At 35.2% G+C, this 17,117-nt stretch overlaps 1 protein-coding gene and 1 long non-coding RNA gene across 2 annotated transcripts; both read right to left on the bottom strand.

The window, feature by feature from the left end:
• Positions 1–2,642: 2,642 nt before the first annotated feature.
• Positions 2,643–3,341, bottom strand: LOC149564618 (uncharacterized). The gene is made up of 2 exons (XR_016361868.1): positions 3,255–3,341; positions 2,643–3,152 (listed from the first exon to the last, which is right to left on the bottom strand). It is a non-coding gene; the product is annotated as an uncharacterized LOC149564618 (long non-coding RNA).
• Positions 3,342–11,413: 8,072 nt separating this feature from the next.
• SHM4 (serine hydroxymethyltransferase 4) lies at positions 11,414–15,262 on the bottom strand. The gene is made up of 4 exons (XM_089818164.1): positions 14,435–15,262; positions 12,448–12,838; positions 12,175–12,276; positions 11,414–11,979 (listed from the first exon to the last, which is right to left on the bottom strand). Exons 1-4 carry the CDS (start codon positions 15,110–15,112, stop codon positions 11,735–11,737), a joined length of 1,416 nt encoding a protein of 471 aa, XP_089674290.1. The 5' UTR covers positions 15,113–15,262; the 3' UTR covers positions 11,414–11,734.
• Between the last annotated feature and the right edge of the window lie 1,855 nt (positions 15,263–17,117).

Raw genomic sequence — 17,117 nt, 5'->3', positions numbered from 1 at the left:
AAAAGATTGCTACCATTAGGAAGAATCCACAAAACACAATTTTTTGTTGATAGAAGTGGAAAATCAACTTTAAATTCTTGAAAAAAGGGCTCTTGAATTTTCTAACTTTGATCAATAGCAATATTTCATTTCAACCATCAATGCTTCAAGACCAACCACAAAACTTTCAAATTTTGGATATTTGGAAAAAGGGCATCGGAATTTTCAAACGGTCGAAAGTAAACTAAATTTGAAATCACGGGTCTTCATGTAAAGACTCATTTTCTCACACAACTGCCATGTCATTAATAAGGCATAAAATAATCCACGATCAACAAGAGTCCAAATAAAATCATTTCTTTAGTCATTCAATTTCCAAGACTAGTCAAAGATATAGTTCCATATAGTAAACGTTCAAGAATAAAATTTATCCAAAGACTTTCCAATTTAAATTGTCCCTTCTTCTATTACAAAATTCTACAATATGAATTTCTCAGAAAATCATGATACACTGATTATTTGTCTTCACATTAATACATCAATGAATAATATGGATACCGCAGTATATCACATGTTGCTCAATATCCAATCTCTTTAGATTACATCAATCTAGTCATCAAGGCACCACACTGAAAACTGCAATCCCTGTCTCCTAAGCCTTCACAATTTATGTTCCCTAGCAAATCCTAAGAACCATATCTCCTAAGCCTTCACATATCATGTCCTCCAGCAAATCCTGAGACGAGAGTGTGGCCCAAGTGCTTTTTCCTCCCAACCATGGAGTAGTTAGCTCCCCCAAAGCTTATCATGAAACGAAAAGCACTTCGTCCCTGGCTTGAAAAGCTTAGCAACTCGGCATTGACAAATCAAACAGACATAGGGTGACGTAGAGAAATTAAAATAACAATCCATGCATATTAATGAAATATATGCGAAATAAAGCTTTGGCCAAAGCATCTTTTAAACAAAAGAAAACCAGTTACTACTGGTAGGTAATCTTTTACCCTTCTCTGTCTTCCACATTACACAGCAATTCCTATTTCCTAAACACCATTCTATGTTCAAACAGTAACCATCTCTATTGGTAACACAATAGATGCAAGGTATATGATTTTTATGTAACCTTTCTTCTTAATCCAATCTAATCCAATTCATCTACGTTTTCCAACCAATAATACACACTACTATTTATTTCTAAAACAAAACATCATTCTTGCATCAAATTTTATCTCTTTGATAGACACTTTCTAAACACAATAGTACTCTTTTAAATAATTCATTTTAGAAATAAAATCATATGACTCTATATTTTCAACCTTATGCATTTATTCAACTTGAATTTGTAGATAAATACTACTTTGTTGCTCATTTCATACATATTTTCTTATCCATAAAAGGTAAAATAAGTTCCATATAGAGTTACCCAATTAAATAAATTTATCATTATTCAAGTTTATGTTTATTTTCAAATATTTTCTAAGTTCTATGTTTATTTTTCCAAGATCCAAGATGTTTTTCAATCTATTAAACAATCATTCTAAACTATTAAACATGTATGAAACATTTCATCTTTCCAAAAATCATTTCCACAATACATAACTAAAACATTGGACAAACATAAGTTGAAAATAAATAAATATGCAAAAACCTAGTAGTGATGCTAAGTTGTAACTCTTTGTAATTTATTTCCTTCTTCCACTTTTCTTTTCCAATTTTCTTCATGCCTTTTGTATAGACTGTCACAAAAATTGTTCTCTTTTTTTTTCAATGGACTGACTCATGCCTTATTTATAAAATTTTTGTTTCAATGAAAATATTAAAAGTAAGTTGTTTAATAGTGGTGGGGGGGAATGAGGATAGACATTATCCATTCCCTCTAAAATATCTATGGTAGGATCAAATTTTGAAAAAAATTCTCAATCACTTAAAACAAGGGAAGAAAATCAATAAACTAATATCCCACTATCCTGAAAACAAGTTGACGCACATGGGTTGTGACACTTAAATACAAGCGCTCTCTTGATAAACAAAATCCGACACCAAAGTGTATCAAGGCAGATTTTCCTCAAAGGAAGCACTGGGAAGGTTGTGGTGACCAGACAACATATAGGTGAGTATGAACTCAAGAGAATAGTTGCAAAGCGCAATGTTGACATCTATACCTAATCTTCAGCAAAGATCAACACACTTTCTTGAAGCGTAGTAGATTTTTCTTGGAGCTTTTCTCAATGCTGGATATAAATCTAATTTGAAGTCTCAAAATAACATCTAGATATCACACCTTTCTAAATCAAACACTTGGTAACTGCACACCTTCTCATACACTTCCCTTGCAATTGCTTTGGCATTTGTCAATTAATTGTGTTTCGGGAAACATCGAACTAAGTATTTTGCAATCATCACATGTTAATGTTGCCTATTTGTCGAAGTCCAGCCTCAACTTTAATACAAGATGTTCCACTGGTAAGCCGTCTAAAAATAAAAATGGAGGTCTTACGAGTCAGATAAAATACTGATTCTTAAGCTAAGTTCTCTTGGACAAACGAGAATCATATTTGACCAAGTGAAAATGGGGGGTGGAAAGAAATTGTCCCACTAGCTTAAAAAAATTATTTGCCAGTTATCAATCATCTCAGTTTAGATTTCTAATAGGGGAAAAAGAATTAGAAGGAACACGATTTTTTTGAATTTGTTTTATCTTTCTATCCGAACTTGGAAACAGAAGATGCAGTTGGTCCTTATTCTGAAACCCGGGATGCAGTTGATCCTGGTTATGAAACAGAGGATGCAGTGGATCTTAATTCTGAAACAAACAATGCTGTCAATCCTGATTCTGAAACCGAGGATGACTCAGATCATAATGAAGTTAAGAATGCAAAGGAGTTCCTTCATTTCCTCACCTAGGCCCTCTGAAGGCTCAACAACAAGATCCAGCGAGATAATCGGAAAGAATAAAAACAAACTCCGAAACCTTTACCAGCGTCCTTACTGCCTATGCCAAAATCGAAGCTTTGAACTATGATAGGTTTATCCGTGTTCTGTAGATCCTCCCAATATTGGGTAATAAAAAATTCTGTCCCATTCTTCCCTCCTTCCTGTTCCGTCTCCTCTTTTAAGTGTTCAAGTTCTTAATTTCTCACCTCCACCAGGGGCAGTAGATAGGAATTATAGCTCTGTAATTACAGTACCCAGAAACAAAAATTTGAGCACAATTTGTGATGTCAACCAATTGAATGTAATGAAAATAGAATTAAAACCCATAGTTTTGAGGAAACCTTATTTGAGAAGAAAATCCGATCTGTCTTTTAGCAAGGTCCAAGAATTGCCGGCGAAATGAGCATTCCCCTGTTCAGGAATTTCTATCATCAAAGACGAGAGAAAAAAACTCATGGTGATGCAGCTTTCTTATGAGGAAGGCTCCAAGAGTCCCAATCTATGCACACTTTTCCCTCTACCAGATAATAATAACACACGTCAAGCTATCTTCCAATGATTAAATTTGGTAGACCAAATTACTTACTTGAAAATCCTTTCAATCAATGCTTTAGACAAGGTGGCACACTCCAATTCACATATTCATAATGGCTTCACTTTCCCAATACAGAAAATGCTACGCCAAAGGCAAGGGAAGGGGGAGTTAATTGACTAATAACATACGTTATTCTATGCTTTTGACATGCAACACACTGCATGTGGCCCATAGCATGTATGGTTCTAATATAAAGGCCACTTGTTACCCAATATATGTATAATTCAGCACCAAAAAAGGCTTTTTGCGCACAAAGCTGTAGGTTTTTAAGTCTCATTTGTCTTTTGTTTCTAGTGTCTATTTGTGTTAGTTCATGCAATGTGGAGGTACCATCTTTGGAAAGTGCAGGATCTCATCTAAAACATGTAGTTATCAAATATCCGCACCAAGTTTGTCTCCATCACTTCCGTCAGTCAATTGCCCCTATTCTTTCATTTTTTCCCCTGTTCGTGCTGCGGATCTATCACCCGAGGGGTTCCTTACAAAAAGCTTTTCCTTTAACTAATGCATTTATAATTACTAATGAATCACCTTCTAACTGGAATTTTGCAACCAACAATTTTTTAGCCGTGTAAACCGTCTGTGGCTCTGCCTGTGCTCCCGCTTCATAGCTGGAACTGGATGGTGTTTACTTTATTGCCGTTGTTAGATGCCATTTAAGTGTTTGATAGGCCAATGGAAAAATTATGGATCATATAAATAAACAGTTCTGAATTTCTTTCATGGCCTGCAGTACTCATCGTGCTCTTCAACTTTTTGCTCTGTCGTTTCCCAAATCTTTGGAGGCTCCCTGGGAGAGTTGGAATTAGCAGGAGCTTGTATAGCAGATGTTGCAGTTCAAGGATTTGCATATGGAGTTTGGGTTAGTAGCACTTTGAAAATTTGTGGGTGAGCTTTTGGAGCCAACGATTATGCAGGCATTGTGCTTCCTGAAAAATTAAATTATACACAATAACAAGAGTTTGCTAGATGGCTCTACTAATCATTCGTTAAATCAACCAAAGATTTCTGCCTGCTCTAAGTTAGAAATATCTGTTATCATTTTTTGTGCTGAAGAGGTGATACTATCTAGAGCTCCATTTGGGTTCTCACATCTACAAACAATCTGAGACTGGTAAAGTCACAATTGTCATTTATTTTGCTTTGAAAACTCTTCTTTCACTTTGTACAAACTTAACTGCACCACATTGAAGTCCATCTAACTTTATATTTCAAGTCACTAAGGAATCAAGATATGTTAAAAAAATTTAGAGCGATAGAGATTTGCTTGACACTTGTTTTCACCTTTTCCACAACATTAATCATTAGACTGGAAAAAGGCAAAGTGAAGAAAAATTCCTCAAATTTGAATTATATGCTCACATGTTGCTAACAGATATAGAGCATGAATATTTAAATAGCAATACAAAGCAAAGTGTTTTCTATGAAATAATAGACTGGTAGATAAAGTTGATGTTAAAAAAACAAATACAATCTTCAATACATGTCAATACCAAAGATGTCGTGGTGAGAACTGGGATTGCATGTAATATGGGCCAGACCAATTTATGAAACCAACTCAGTTACAATTTTATTGAACAGAGCATTCAATGTTTTGAGGTCAATTTTTCACTGGATCCGAATATAGTGTGGCCCATCTTGCCCATATTTCTGTAGCCACTTGTCTGCTGCATGTTCTTCCAAGCTGGCTAGCTGTTTACGAGTTTGGGTTTGGCCTGCTGGGAGCTTCATTAACCTTGAGGTTGTCATGGTGGATTCTCACGATTGTAACTCTTCTTTATATACTGTAGAGTTCAAGTTGTAAGAATACGTGGACAGGCTTTTCATGGAAAACCTTAACAGACCTCCGGCCTCCTTCAAACTTTCCATGGCATCAGCTGTCAATGGTATATGCTATGGTAGCTGCAGATTTGAACGCAGACATTAGACATTTAATTATTTATTGATTCTACATGGCAATGTACTCACTACTCATAATTAGGTAGATTGGGGTTTTATAATAAAAATTCAAAAAAATCATATTTAGTAAAATGGTAAGGTTTATCTCCTCTTTTTTTCGACTTGGAATTTAATAAAATCCTTCAGGCATAGAGCTGTCTTCGACAGTGAGGCAATTTCAAAAAGTTTGATAAAAGCATTATAGCTAAGTACTGGGTACTTGGTGGAGAGCATCATAGCTAAAGGACCTTAATTAAGATTTCTATTTTTTTTTTTCAATTTGTTGTTTGCATATCAGCTTATTGTTTATCAAGCTTAATTCAATACCTAATCAGTTTGAAACTTTGATACAATATTGATTAACAATAAACTTTATCACTATTCAAGTAAAAAGTTTATCACATTTAAACTTTGATACAATAATGATTAACAATAAACATTATCATTGTTCAAGTCAGAAGTTTATTATTTGCAATATGTCATTTTCATATGATTTATGATCTTGTTCATGTTCAAAGTCCGCCTTCTCTGTTATACATCTAAACATTACAAACACATAGCAAATCTGAAACATATTAGTAAATACATATTATTATAGCAAACATATTATTATTACAAACATATAGCAAATCTGAAACTAAAAACAATGCACTACATTTACAATCTTTATCACTGTTCTTGTTTTGAAAAACCATTGTCATGATCATCATTTCAGATTTTTTATAAATATAAAAGTATAATTAAAAATAAAGTTTGACATACTCAAGTACTCCCGTCCTCTATTATGAAAAATAGTCGTACATGTATTGTACTAGTACCTAAGTACCCCCATCCTTGTGCAACCTTAGTAAAAAATTATTATGACAAGAAGAGATATGATAGAAAGAGCTCAGCAGGGAGGTCTATCATGATCAACAAGATAATCAAATTCATGAAATAATTTGAGGGGTAATTGCTCCTATTTTTAACATTCCAATCCTACATATGATCATAAGCCCATTTAGCCAAGCAATCTGCAACTCCATTCCATTCGTGAGAGATGCGAGTGAAAAAAACAAACTCCAGAGTACTATAGAAGTGAAGAGTCTAGGGGCCAACTATCATCCTCAAGTGCCTGCAAAGTAAGCAAGTTCACAACCACTTGCAAGTCAGACTTACAGATAATTTTGTGCCATACATTGCCAAGATTATTCTTATTAAAAATTAATTAATTTTGTTGGTGAAATTTATTATGAAGATTTCAGATCTTTACTTTCTTTACTTTCAATAGGATAATAAGTAGGAAATCAAAATATTCTTTAGAGTTGCACTACATATTTGGGCTCTCTTAATTCAATAACGTTAACATGGAGTTTCAGACATTTCTTCTGGATGGGATTACTATTTTTCATTGAGGACTAATATTTCTGAGGTGTGTGATAATTTTTATTTGATTTTTCTTATGTGATCTGTCATTCTGTGGGAGATTTCTTGAACAAAATTAGTATTATCTTGTTTCCCCAAAGTATCGAATAGTTTATTTTTTCTCCAAATTTCTTTTGGAGGGAGATATTAGAAGTTGGGTATAATGATAGAAAAAGATTGGTTTGTCATATGCTTATGGATACTGTCACTTTCGTAAATTTCAAAACATCGAACTTAGGCTCGAGACACATTTTTTTCTGCAATTTTTATTAAGAGTTATATGGGTTTTGAAAATTGTATTGATGCATGCTTTCTTTTTCTTAAAACGTAGAAAATACTATTCCTTTGACTTATCATACTCATAAGATTTGAAAAATTGATAAATTTGATTACTATATGTTTGATTTATGGTTAAGGAAAAACATTTGTGCACCCTACTTTTGGTTATGAGGAGTGGTAACTGGTGTTTAGCTACTGAAGGATCACAATGTTATTCATTGCCAGTTTTATTTTTTGTTGTATGACAGTGCCAATTAATTTAGGTAGCAGAGAAGTATAAAATGGATGACTGTCAGTTCTTCTAAAGCTAATATGAAAATGTAGGTTGCGGAATAACGGGGACGTGTTATTTTGGGGTGGCATCCCATGAAAATAAACAACACTGAATTGGGTAAATCAGCTCTTCAAAAGAGCCTGTTGTTGAACAACTTTTTCTCACAGCAAGCTCCAGATCGAGTGCAGACTTCGAGCAACAGGTAAATTTATTATAGTTTAAGTTCATTAATTCAGTCTTTTCTGCTTTCTTGTTGAATGTCTGATTTACAGTTATGGTTTTCTTTTATTACAAGCTACTACCTGTAAAATCTCTTATACCTCTTCTAATACATATCTGCAACATACTTGTCTAGATGTATATATTGGGGACCTCAATGGTGGCCATAAGAGCTGCGTTAAATTTGCAGAATGGAGTTAGAGATTTCTATATATGCTCCCTCTCCTCAAGGTTATTTTTCCTCTAATACCTACAATTTTGATTGGAAAAATAGTCCATCGATGGAGTCTACCTAGTGGCTGTCTTGCTCATGCACGTCAGAAAATGGGTACTCCATAAGCAGGGATGGAGCTTTTCAAGTAAAATATGGAGTCTGAAGCTTGAACTCACTTGGGACTAATCTCGGGCTCAGCACGTTTGTTTCAAAGAAGGGAAATATTGGGTTTAAGCCAATTAACAGCAACTCTCAAGTCTAAACTCTAGACGTAGATCAGCTTTAAAGTTGTTTTGAAGAACATATCATATTTCTGTTGCAATTTTTTATCCCCAAAATGAGAATGGTTCACCTTCCTTGCATTCCAGAGTTAATTCTATAAGTAACTTGGCATAAGATTGCGAGACATTTGTTAACAGAGTAAAGTGTTACCGAGTAGCATTTTGGATTGCTCATGCATGCTGTTATAATTTTGATATGTGGTGCGTTTACTATTTTTTACCCCAACTGTTTTACCCTGGGACAAGATTTATTTGTAAGCCTTACATATCTTTTTCTTCTGCTCTTTTTTGTTTTAAAGAATGACAAAATCACATCCTATAATAACATTCAAATAACCCTTCAGTATATTGATTGCTGCAGAACAATTGTATATAAAGAGTAAATCAAACCTGAACAGTTGAAGAACTACTACCTAGCAGATTTGGGTCCTGAAAAGTTTACTAGCTACAGTGTGTTGTTATATTTAAATTTTGAATATATTTCAGGGGCTTTTGATGGTGTACTAGAGCTTCTTGTGCGTACTGGCAGAAGTCGTCGTGAAGCAATAATGATGATGATTCCGAGGCATCGCAAAATGATCAAAATATGGATCCTGATCAGCCTGCATTACATGAATATTTCTCAGCTTTGATGAAACCATGGGATAGGCCAGCCCTTGTGGCATGTAAATTTCTACTTGTCAATATGCGTGAATACGCTTTTCCTTCTTGTCAACATGAGCTTCAGGTTTAGGGACAGGGAACCTTGACATTGTGCCCATGTACAAGCATATATAGTTCCCCTAAACACACCTCCATTAAGTTTCGAACTTATTTCTGTACCCTTTCAAAAATCTCAAAAACTGGAATTCAGAATATCATGTTCAGTATTCGTAATTGCATCACATATAGTTTCCATTCTGGTAATTGCACTGTCTGGTCTTGGTCACAAGGTTCACATTGCACTCCTTTATTTTAATAAACTGTCCATGTTTTACGCCCTTTCCCTTCTCTCCATTATCTCTTCGTCGTCACATGACTTTTCAATGTTTCTATGATTCCATGCAGTCTGTACAATCCTCTTCACTCTATTAAAGGCAGTGCACTTTGAAAATGATAGATATTTAAATGAAACGGATTCAATAAAAGTGAAATATTTCGACGAGAACTTGCTGTGATTTTGCATGAATAACAACATAAATTTTCTATCATGCATACTCAGTTACTGATGGTCGCTATCTTTTCTTTGCCATTACAAGCATTCATAGAAGAACTTGCTGTGCTTTTGCGTTAATAACAACATAAATTTTCTATTATGCATACTCAGTTACGGATGGTCGCTATTTTTTCTTTGCCATTACAAGCATTCAGTGCAGAGAATGGAAAGAAGGCTTCTAAGATGCAACCGGAGCATATATGGCTAATCCAAATCCCCAAATTGACTGAAATTGCCCCCTTTTTTCCTCCCTCTGACAAAATGGTAATTTATGCTATACACCAAACCTCTCAATATCCTCCCATTCCTTTTCAAATGATCTCACTCTCCCCATCTAATCTTCCAATATTCTCTCCATTCCTTTTCAAACGGTCTCCCTCTCCCCATATGATCTTCCAATAGCAAATATGCTGAAAATGCTGAAGAAGAAATGTAATAAGAACAAGGCCATTTGCTCAGCCATCTACGATGGAGAATTAAGGTCGCGACTTACATCACAAAAGTAAACACAGCTCTCACCTGCATGTGAAAGCAAAAACCCCAAATGCCAACTGTTTTGAGTGTTTATATATAGCCTATTGTAATTATTGCAAAGTTGCATGGATAAAGATACAGATAGAAATACAGATACGGTATTGGGTACAGATACAACCATTTTTAAGATCTCCAATATGGATTCGGGTGGATATGACATTAATAAATATTACGTATACATATATTCAACACAATTTTCTAAGTTATACGAGGAGTTTTTCATTATTTCAAGTTCAAAAATAACAATATTGACACACAAATGCTACATAAATATTTAAAAGTTAATTTAACACTTTACAATATGCAAAAATACTAGAGTTGCATTAGAAGATTAAAAAACATTTTATTTGTCTTTCTCATTTGGTGCAGGTTTTGTTTATACCATTTTTTTAAAACAATTGTATTACTAAAATATTTTAAATTAAATTTGGGAAGATTTACACTAAATCTCTTTGGAATCAAATTATGTTGTATTTAGCACAGTTGGAAAATCAAGTTTTTTTACTTGGACATGAATACAATATTCAACGTGTATTTGGACAGTATCAGATACGTTTCCAAATTGAATTGGATACAGGGATATGCGTGCCCAAGGAAGGACAGAGGAATTTCCAGCAACTCTGAATTATTGTAATGATTGTAATTTCTTGTCCACCTTCTAGCCTTCCACGTTGAATACGTCCAGTGCTTCTTGAGCCAAATGTCCAAATCTTGTATAATAAATTAGAATAGACTCATTAATAGAATTTTTTTTCATGATGCTCTGAAATTGTGGCCCTAATAAATATGGATTTGGAACAGTTTTTACGAGTATTTGGCATTATGACCCATTTATTTTTCAGTAAAACAAAATTGTGAATTTTTTAGAATCTACTTGGATGAATATTTCCAGTATTGCACCCAAGTCCACTCCTCCCGATTTAACCCCATGCTAGCAACAGGAAGATAAGGATAAAAGATTTGAAACTCCAGACCGATTCCACCACTTTGGCTATAGGTGTTGTCAGAAAGAATTCAGGACACTTTGCTTTTCCTAAAATGTTTACTCAAAGTGTTTTGAAACATTATTTGTTAAAAAAAAAATAGTTTTCAATTGTGCATCAGGCCAGGGGGAACTCTATGAATAGTATAATTATTTAATAATTTTTAGTATATTTGTAGACATTTATATGCAAAATCATTTCTGCAACTTGCCTGCATTACCAACATGCAAAGCAATGAATTCTTTCAAGTCCACACTGACATTTGTTAACAGAACAATATGTATGTATCACATGTAAATACCAATACGCAGATATATTCAGTTCACAAAGAATCTAAGAATAATATGCATTTGAAAACAACCTTTAGAAAGAATAAAATAAGGCACAACAATCCTTTAGAGGGGTTCATCTTAAACGTCTTGAGAAATATTACTATATTCCTTAGTAGTATGGCTCCTTAAAAAATGGGAAAGATACATGTAGATCTTTCCATATGTCTTCAGCATACCTATTGCACCTTACGGTGTTACTGTTAGTTTAAAAAATTTCAAATACCATAGTAACTAGAATGTCTAATCTACAAGTATATAATCCCTCTTTTGCAAGAGAATTTCTTCTTATTTCAGTTAAAAACCAAAAATACATAACCAATGAAATTATTAGGTAACTTCCTCACATTAACTGAAGAAATCAGCTGACATTTTGACTTTACTGTTACCTTCATCTCACTTATATTAGCTACACCAGAAAAGCAATTCCTCAAATAGGAGGACCGTTAAAACACTGGAGAGCAGCAACTATTTATCCATCAATCCATGAGCATAGCTCCCTCTACTACTAACTTTGAGACTTGAAACAGTGAATCAAAAGCATAAAACGAATGGCATTATACCATTTCAGTACACTTAATCGTGGTACTTCATTGTGGTTACATCAAAACCAGGCATGTCAAATAAAGCAGAAAACTTCTCAACTTCAACTTTCAGATTTTCAATATCTTTGTTGTTTGGAAGACCTTTGTTGAAGTCCTTGAGAAGTTTCCCATAGTCCTTCTGGATGGACAAGGTGATGTTGATAGCCTGGTGAAGAAATTCTGCTATCTTCTCAAAATCAGCTTCTTTTAAACCTCTAGAGGTCATTGCAGGGGCACCTACGATCAACACACAAGAGTTAGAACTGCAAAGAAAATGCGAACACCCATAATCACCAATGGTCAGAGTTGCTGTAAGACTTAACTCCTAAAACATCTATAACGACTGAACTTGTAGAGTCCTACTCAAGATTGTTGCAGCATCATGGTATCCACTAGGAAAAGGAGAAAGAACAAAACTTAATAGTCACTCACCGATACGTACACCTCCGGGAGAAAGAGCACTGCTATCACCATAAACAGCATTCTTGTTGATTGTTATGTTAGCTAAATCACAAACCTTCTCGACCTTGTTTCCTGCAACAGGCAAATTATTGAACGCATTTTACTAAGAAATTTAAGTAATTCCCAAGTCTCAATAAGACGAAGCATATCAAATATACTGCATTAGTTTAAGCTTCGAACCTATTTTACCGAATGTCGGAGATTAGTAAGAAGCAAAGTGAATCTTAAGTAAGATATGCTTACCAGTCAATCCCAGGGGTCGGAGATCCCATAGAACTAGGTGATTTTCTGTTCCATTCGTAACAAGCTTGTATCCCTTGTTCATCAAGTAGTTCCCAAGGGCAACAGCATTTGCCTTTACCTGCTTGGCATAGGCCTTAAACCCAGGGGTCATTACCTGCTTAAGGGCCACAGCCAATGCTGCAATCTGGTGGTTGTGTGGCCCGCCCTGAAGAGATGGAAATACAGCGAAGTTTACTTTATCTTCGTAATCATAGACTGCGTCCTCTGGCTGTCCCTTCTTGGGAGGCTTTGGTCCCTTCCTGTAGAAGATCATGCCCGCTCTTGGCCCCCTCAGACTCTTGTGGGTAGTTGTGGTGACCAAATCACAGTAGTCAAATGGGTTTGCAGCTTCCTGATCACAACAACAAAGAGGGCAAACGTAAGATTTTAGGTAAGTTCCTTGTAGCTAAAAGAAGTTATGTTCTCAGAGTAGAAATTTGTCCGTGGAATTGTATTCAGGATCTCAAGGATTATATTTATGCCCTGTTATAATGCACCATGCATGACACAAATGCCATAAAAAATACAGAAGCATCAATCATCTGTAGTAAATTAAAACAAGGCTGGAACAAATAAAAAGCTAAACTATGTGAAAACTTGAGTTGACACCGAGAAAATTTTCGATAATGTCGCACTCATATAAATATCATGTGACTAGTGCAGATCTGAGATTATAGTCAACCAAGCCTCCAAAGAAAATAGCCAAAACAATTATCTAGAATGTGCCAGGAGTAGATCTGAGATTGTAGACAACCAAGCTTTCAAATATTCAGCTTAGGGTCCCCCCGCATGCCCATAAAATGTTGACAACAATATCTTGTTATGCCTATGTAAGAAACGCAAGATCTACTACTCGGCCAGAGATTTTGTTGATATAATCATCCCAACTCAGAGAACACCATAATTATTGCTTAAGTAAAAGAGCAGTTGACTCTGGATACACAAGTGCATTAATGAGAACCCAATCCAGGCAGATCTGACAGATTAAACCAATTATATTCAACCCGTGAGTTTTCAACCCACAAATGTACTAGAACCAACAATGCATTAATTATTAACCCCGCCTCCCATATTAATTTTGCCGTGGAACCGAAAATACATACGCTTTCAGGAGCATAAGAACAGCAGAAGACTTAATAATAATATTAGTTCGTCAGACCACAATCGTCAAGAGCCAAATCCCTTCATCCGGAACACAGAGATCACTCACAATCAAAATCAAGGTTCAGTTTCTCATACTACACTCAAGATTATCTATTCATTCCAAAGTGTAGGCAAGAACTTGATGAGGCTCCTAAGGTATTTATTGCTCTGACAGTGGCCTATACTGTGGGCGCGATCTCGAAACATTGAGAATATGAAGGTTAACCAGTCAATCTCATTTCATTACGCCCGGTAAAAGAATAGAATAGGAAAAATACATGTTACAAAAATGCAAGGCTTGTATTCGGCATGTAATATAACACATCCATCCCAAATGCAAGGTTTGTATTCGGCATGTAATATAACACATCCATCCCAAAACCCTATCCCTCCAAGCTCCATGTACAGATCCATCCCAGTTGAACCAAGAGATTTCAGAATAGCCTAGATCTTATGCGAACACTATTACATCAGTGAAAGAATCGAGGTGAATACCGATTAAAGTCATAGATGAAACGTTTGGGTCTCTGCTGATAAGGACCAACTATTGTGTACTGAGTAATAAACTTGAAACAGCATTTGACCTAACTTTCAGATTTAGTCAAGGCAGTAGGAGCAATTTCAAGCAGATTTTAATGGTTCCGTGTTCTAGTCCTGTAAAAGATTCAATTCTGTCGAAAATTCGTAATAACCATATTTTTTTTTAGAAATGTCAAGCCCTACATTATATAGCTCATCTGGTCGTCTCTAAAATGATATGTTCACTACAAAATACATAATAAACCAAAAGAGAAGTGATGAATACCTGAGCAGCAACAAGACCACTGATGTGAGCCATATCACACAAAAGCATAGCTCCGCACTTGTCAGCAACAGACCTCAACCTAGCATAATCCCAATCCCTAGGATATGCACTGCCTCCACAGATGATAAGCTTAGGCCTAAAGTCCAAAGCCTTCTCCTCCAATTTTTCATAATCAATATACCCAGTTTCCTGGCTAACCTTGTAAGGCAAGCTCTCAAAGTAAATTGATGTTGCAGAGATCTTCTTACCTCCAGATGTATAGTACCCGTGGGTAAGATGCCCACCAGAAGGCAGGTCAAGCCCCATTATCCTATCATGTGGGTTGAGCAGTGCCGTATAGGCTGCAAAATTAGCAGGACTCCCAGAGTAAGGCTGCACATTAACACCCCACTTGTCTGAATCGAGTCTGTAAGCTTGCAGGGCCCTTGATCTACACAGATTCTCAATGATATCTATGAACTCGTTGCCTCCGTAGTATCTGTTTCCCGGCATGCCCTCGGAGTACTTGTTGGTCAGAGGGCTTCCCAGGGCTTCAATGACTGCCAACGAGGTGAAATTCTCAGAAGCTATGAGCTCAATCCCTCTGCTTTGCCTTCTCTTCTCCTTCTCTATCAGATCAAAGATCTCCGAATCCACCTCATTCAGCGATGTGTTACCCCATTCCTTCACGGAATCCATTTTCACAGAAACGATGGAAGATATGAGAAAAAAGAGACTCGAAGAACAGATCCAAATCAGTCTGGGCAAAAACGTTCACCCAAATCACGAATTATCTCAGATCTTGAGCTCTGAAACACAAACCAGTACTGGAGGCTGGCTGTGTGGCACAATATTTAGCACATAGGGATAATGTATTTATAGGAATGTTGCGGTCACTGGCATGTGAGATTTTTTCCGTCGTATTACCCATATACTTACTACCAACTAAAGTGGGGCTACCCATTTTACCAAACCAACAAATGATATCTAATGTCCTAATTGGCTTCCTACAAGCTCGGAGCAAATGCAGACTGTTGATGCTGTACAATACGGTTGGTGCGTTATGTTACCAGGGTTCCTCATACAGCTTATTTTGATGGTTTTGTGGAAGAAGTGTTCATTTTTTTAATAATAAAAGCTGGCTGGCTTGTGGTATTTGCATGGCCAAGTGGTTTGTTAGGTGGCTTGGTAGTTATATTTGTTTTTTAAATTTATATTATTTGACTGAAAAATATGTTAATAAATAAATTAAAATTAAAATAAGTTGTTGAGAGGTAATTAAAAGACTATTGGTAAAACGTAGATGAATAGGTTAAACTAACAAGAAGTGAGTGATTAAGTACTTTGTAGAAATAATAATAACTAGCACTTGCACCAAAACTAGGTGCAATGGTATGATAGGTAGAAAATATGTTAGATAATGGTAATAGTCTTATATATTTCTAAATTAGTGGAGTTTGAATTGTGAAAGATCTATCTTAGCTTGAATTGTGAAAGATCTATCTTAGCTATAATGATTTATTATTTGCATTTTTCAAAACGTTTGCCAACATTCTCCTTGCCTATGTCAAAATGGGAGATTTAAAAGAGAAAAAACTTTTGCCAACATTCTCCTTGCCTATGTCAAAATGGGAGATTTAAAAGAGGATAAACTTTTACCAACATTCTCATTGCCTTTGTCAAAATGGGAGATTTAAAAGACGAATGAACATTAAATACAAAATAATTTATTTAATCATATACTCTAATAATTTCATTAAACAAACTAATGAATAAAATATGTACTTTTTAACCCATCAAAAAATATGTTCTATTTTAAAAGAACATAAAGAATACAACATTTTTAAAGATTCTTTAATGAAAAGACATTTAAACTCAATTTAATGTCATTAAATTGGCAAGATTCATTCAATTAAGACCGATATATTTATTTATCTACAAACTTTTTCATATGATTTTTTAAATCATAATTTGAACTTTAAATTTATAGTTTTCTCATAGTGTCTCAAATTCATATTTACAATTGAACATTTTAACTAACACAAACTCTGTATAATCTGAATTGGGTAACATTTTATGCATCCTCTTAACATGACCATGTTTTCACTTAAATTCATTTCTTATGATGCAAGTTATAACACGTAGTTATATAAAAGAATATTGAAATAATTTTAAATTTAGAATAAATAAACCTTTCTATTATAAACTTAATAATAAGATATCTTATGTATTAAATTTTAAATTTACTATAAACTTAATAGTTAGATATCTTCTTTTTTAAAATTATAAATTGACAATTGTTTAAGATTTAAAGTAAAACATTAACAAATGAAGGTGAACTTGACTGCGAATTGCGAACTTGACTACGATCATTTTTTTTTTTTCCGGCTACCTTGGTATCGCCAAGGTGGCGACATCCGGCAGCGTCAGTCCACGTGGTGGACACTTGGCTTCCTCCATGCATCCTCTCGATCCGAGCGATCCTCCTCCCACAACCGGAGTTAAAGATAGCAGTATGACGAAGGCAAAAATTAATGGCCAGAGCGCCAAGTTTGTACCAGGTAAGTTTTCCTCGACTGATGATAAAACTAATCAGAATGGTGGCACTCCCTCCCCCAATGCCTGCAGCAGTGATCGACCTAGGTCATTCTTTGAGGTCGTGGCTCGATCTCCGGGCATCAACGCGAGGGCTAGGTTTGAATGT

The sequence above is a fragment of the Cupressus sempervirens genome, chromosome 3 (genome assembly GCF_028749045.1).
Source record: "Cupressus sempervirens isolate cs-2001-9-10 chromosome 3, ASM2874904v1, whole genome shotgun sequence".
Classification (NCBI taxonomy): Eukaryota; Viridiplantae; Streptophyta; class Pinopsida; order Cupressales; family Cupressaceae; genus Cupressus; species Cupressus sempervirens.
This window is presented reverse-complemented; position numbering and strand designations above follow the sequence as displayed.

Coding starts and splice junctions, on each gene's coding strand:
- SHM4 (XM_089818164.1), bottom strand. CDS start 15,112: ATGGATTCCGTGAAGGAATGGGGTAACACATCGCTGAATGAGGTGGAT. Junction 12,839..14,434: donor GTGGTCTTGTTGCTGCTCAG/GTATTCATCACT, acceptor TGTTGTGATCAG/GAAGCTGCAAACCCATTTGA. Junction 12,277..12,447: donor CCGACCCCTGGGATTGACTG/GTAAGCATATCT, acceptor TGCCTGTTGCAG/GAAACAAGGTCGAGAAGGTT.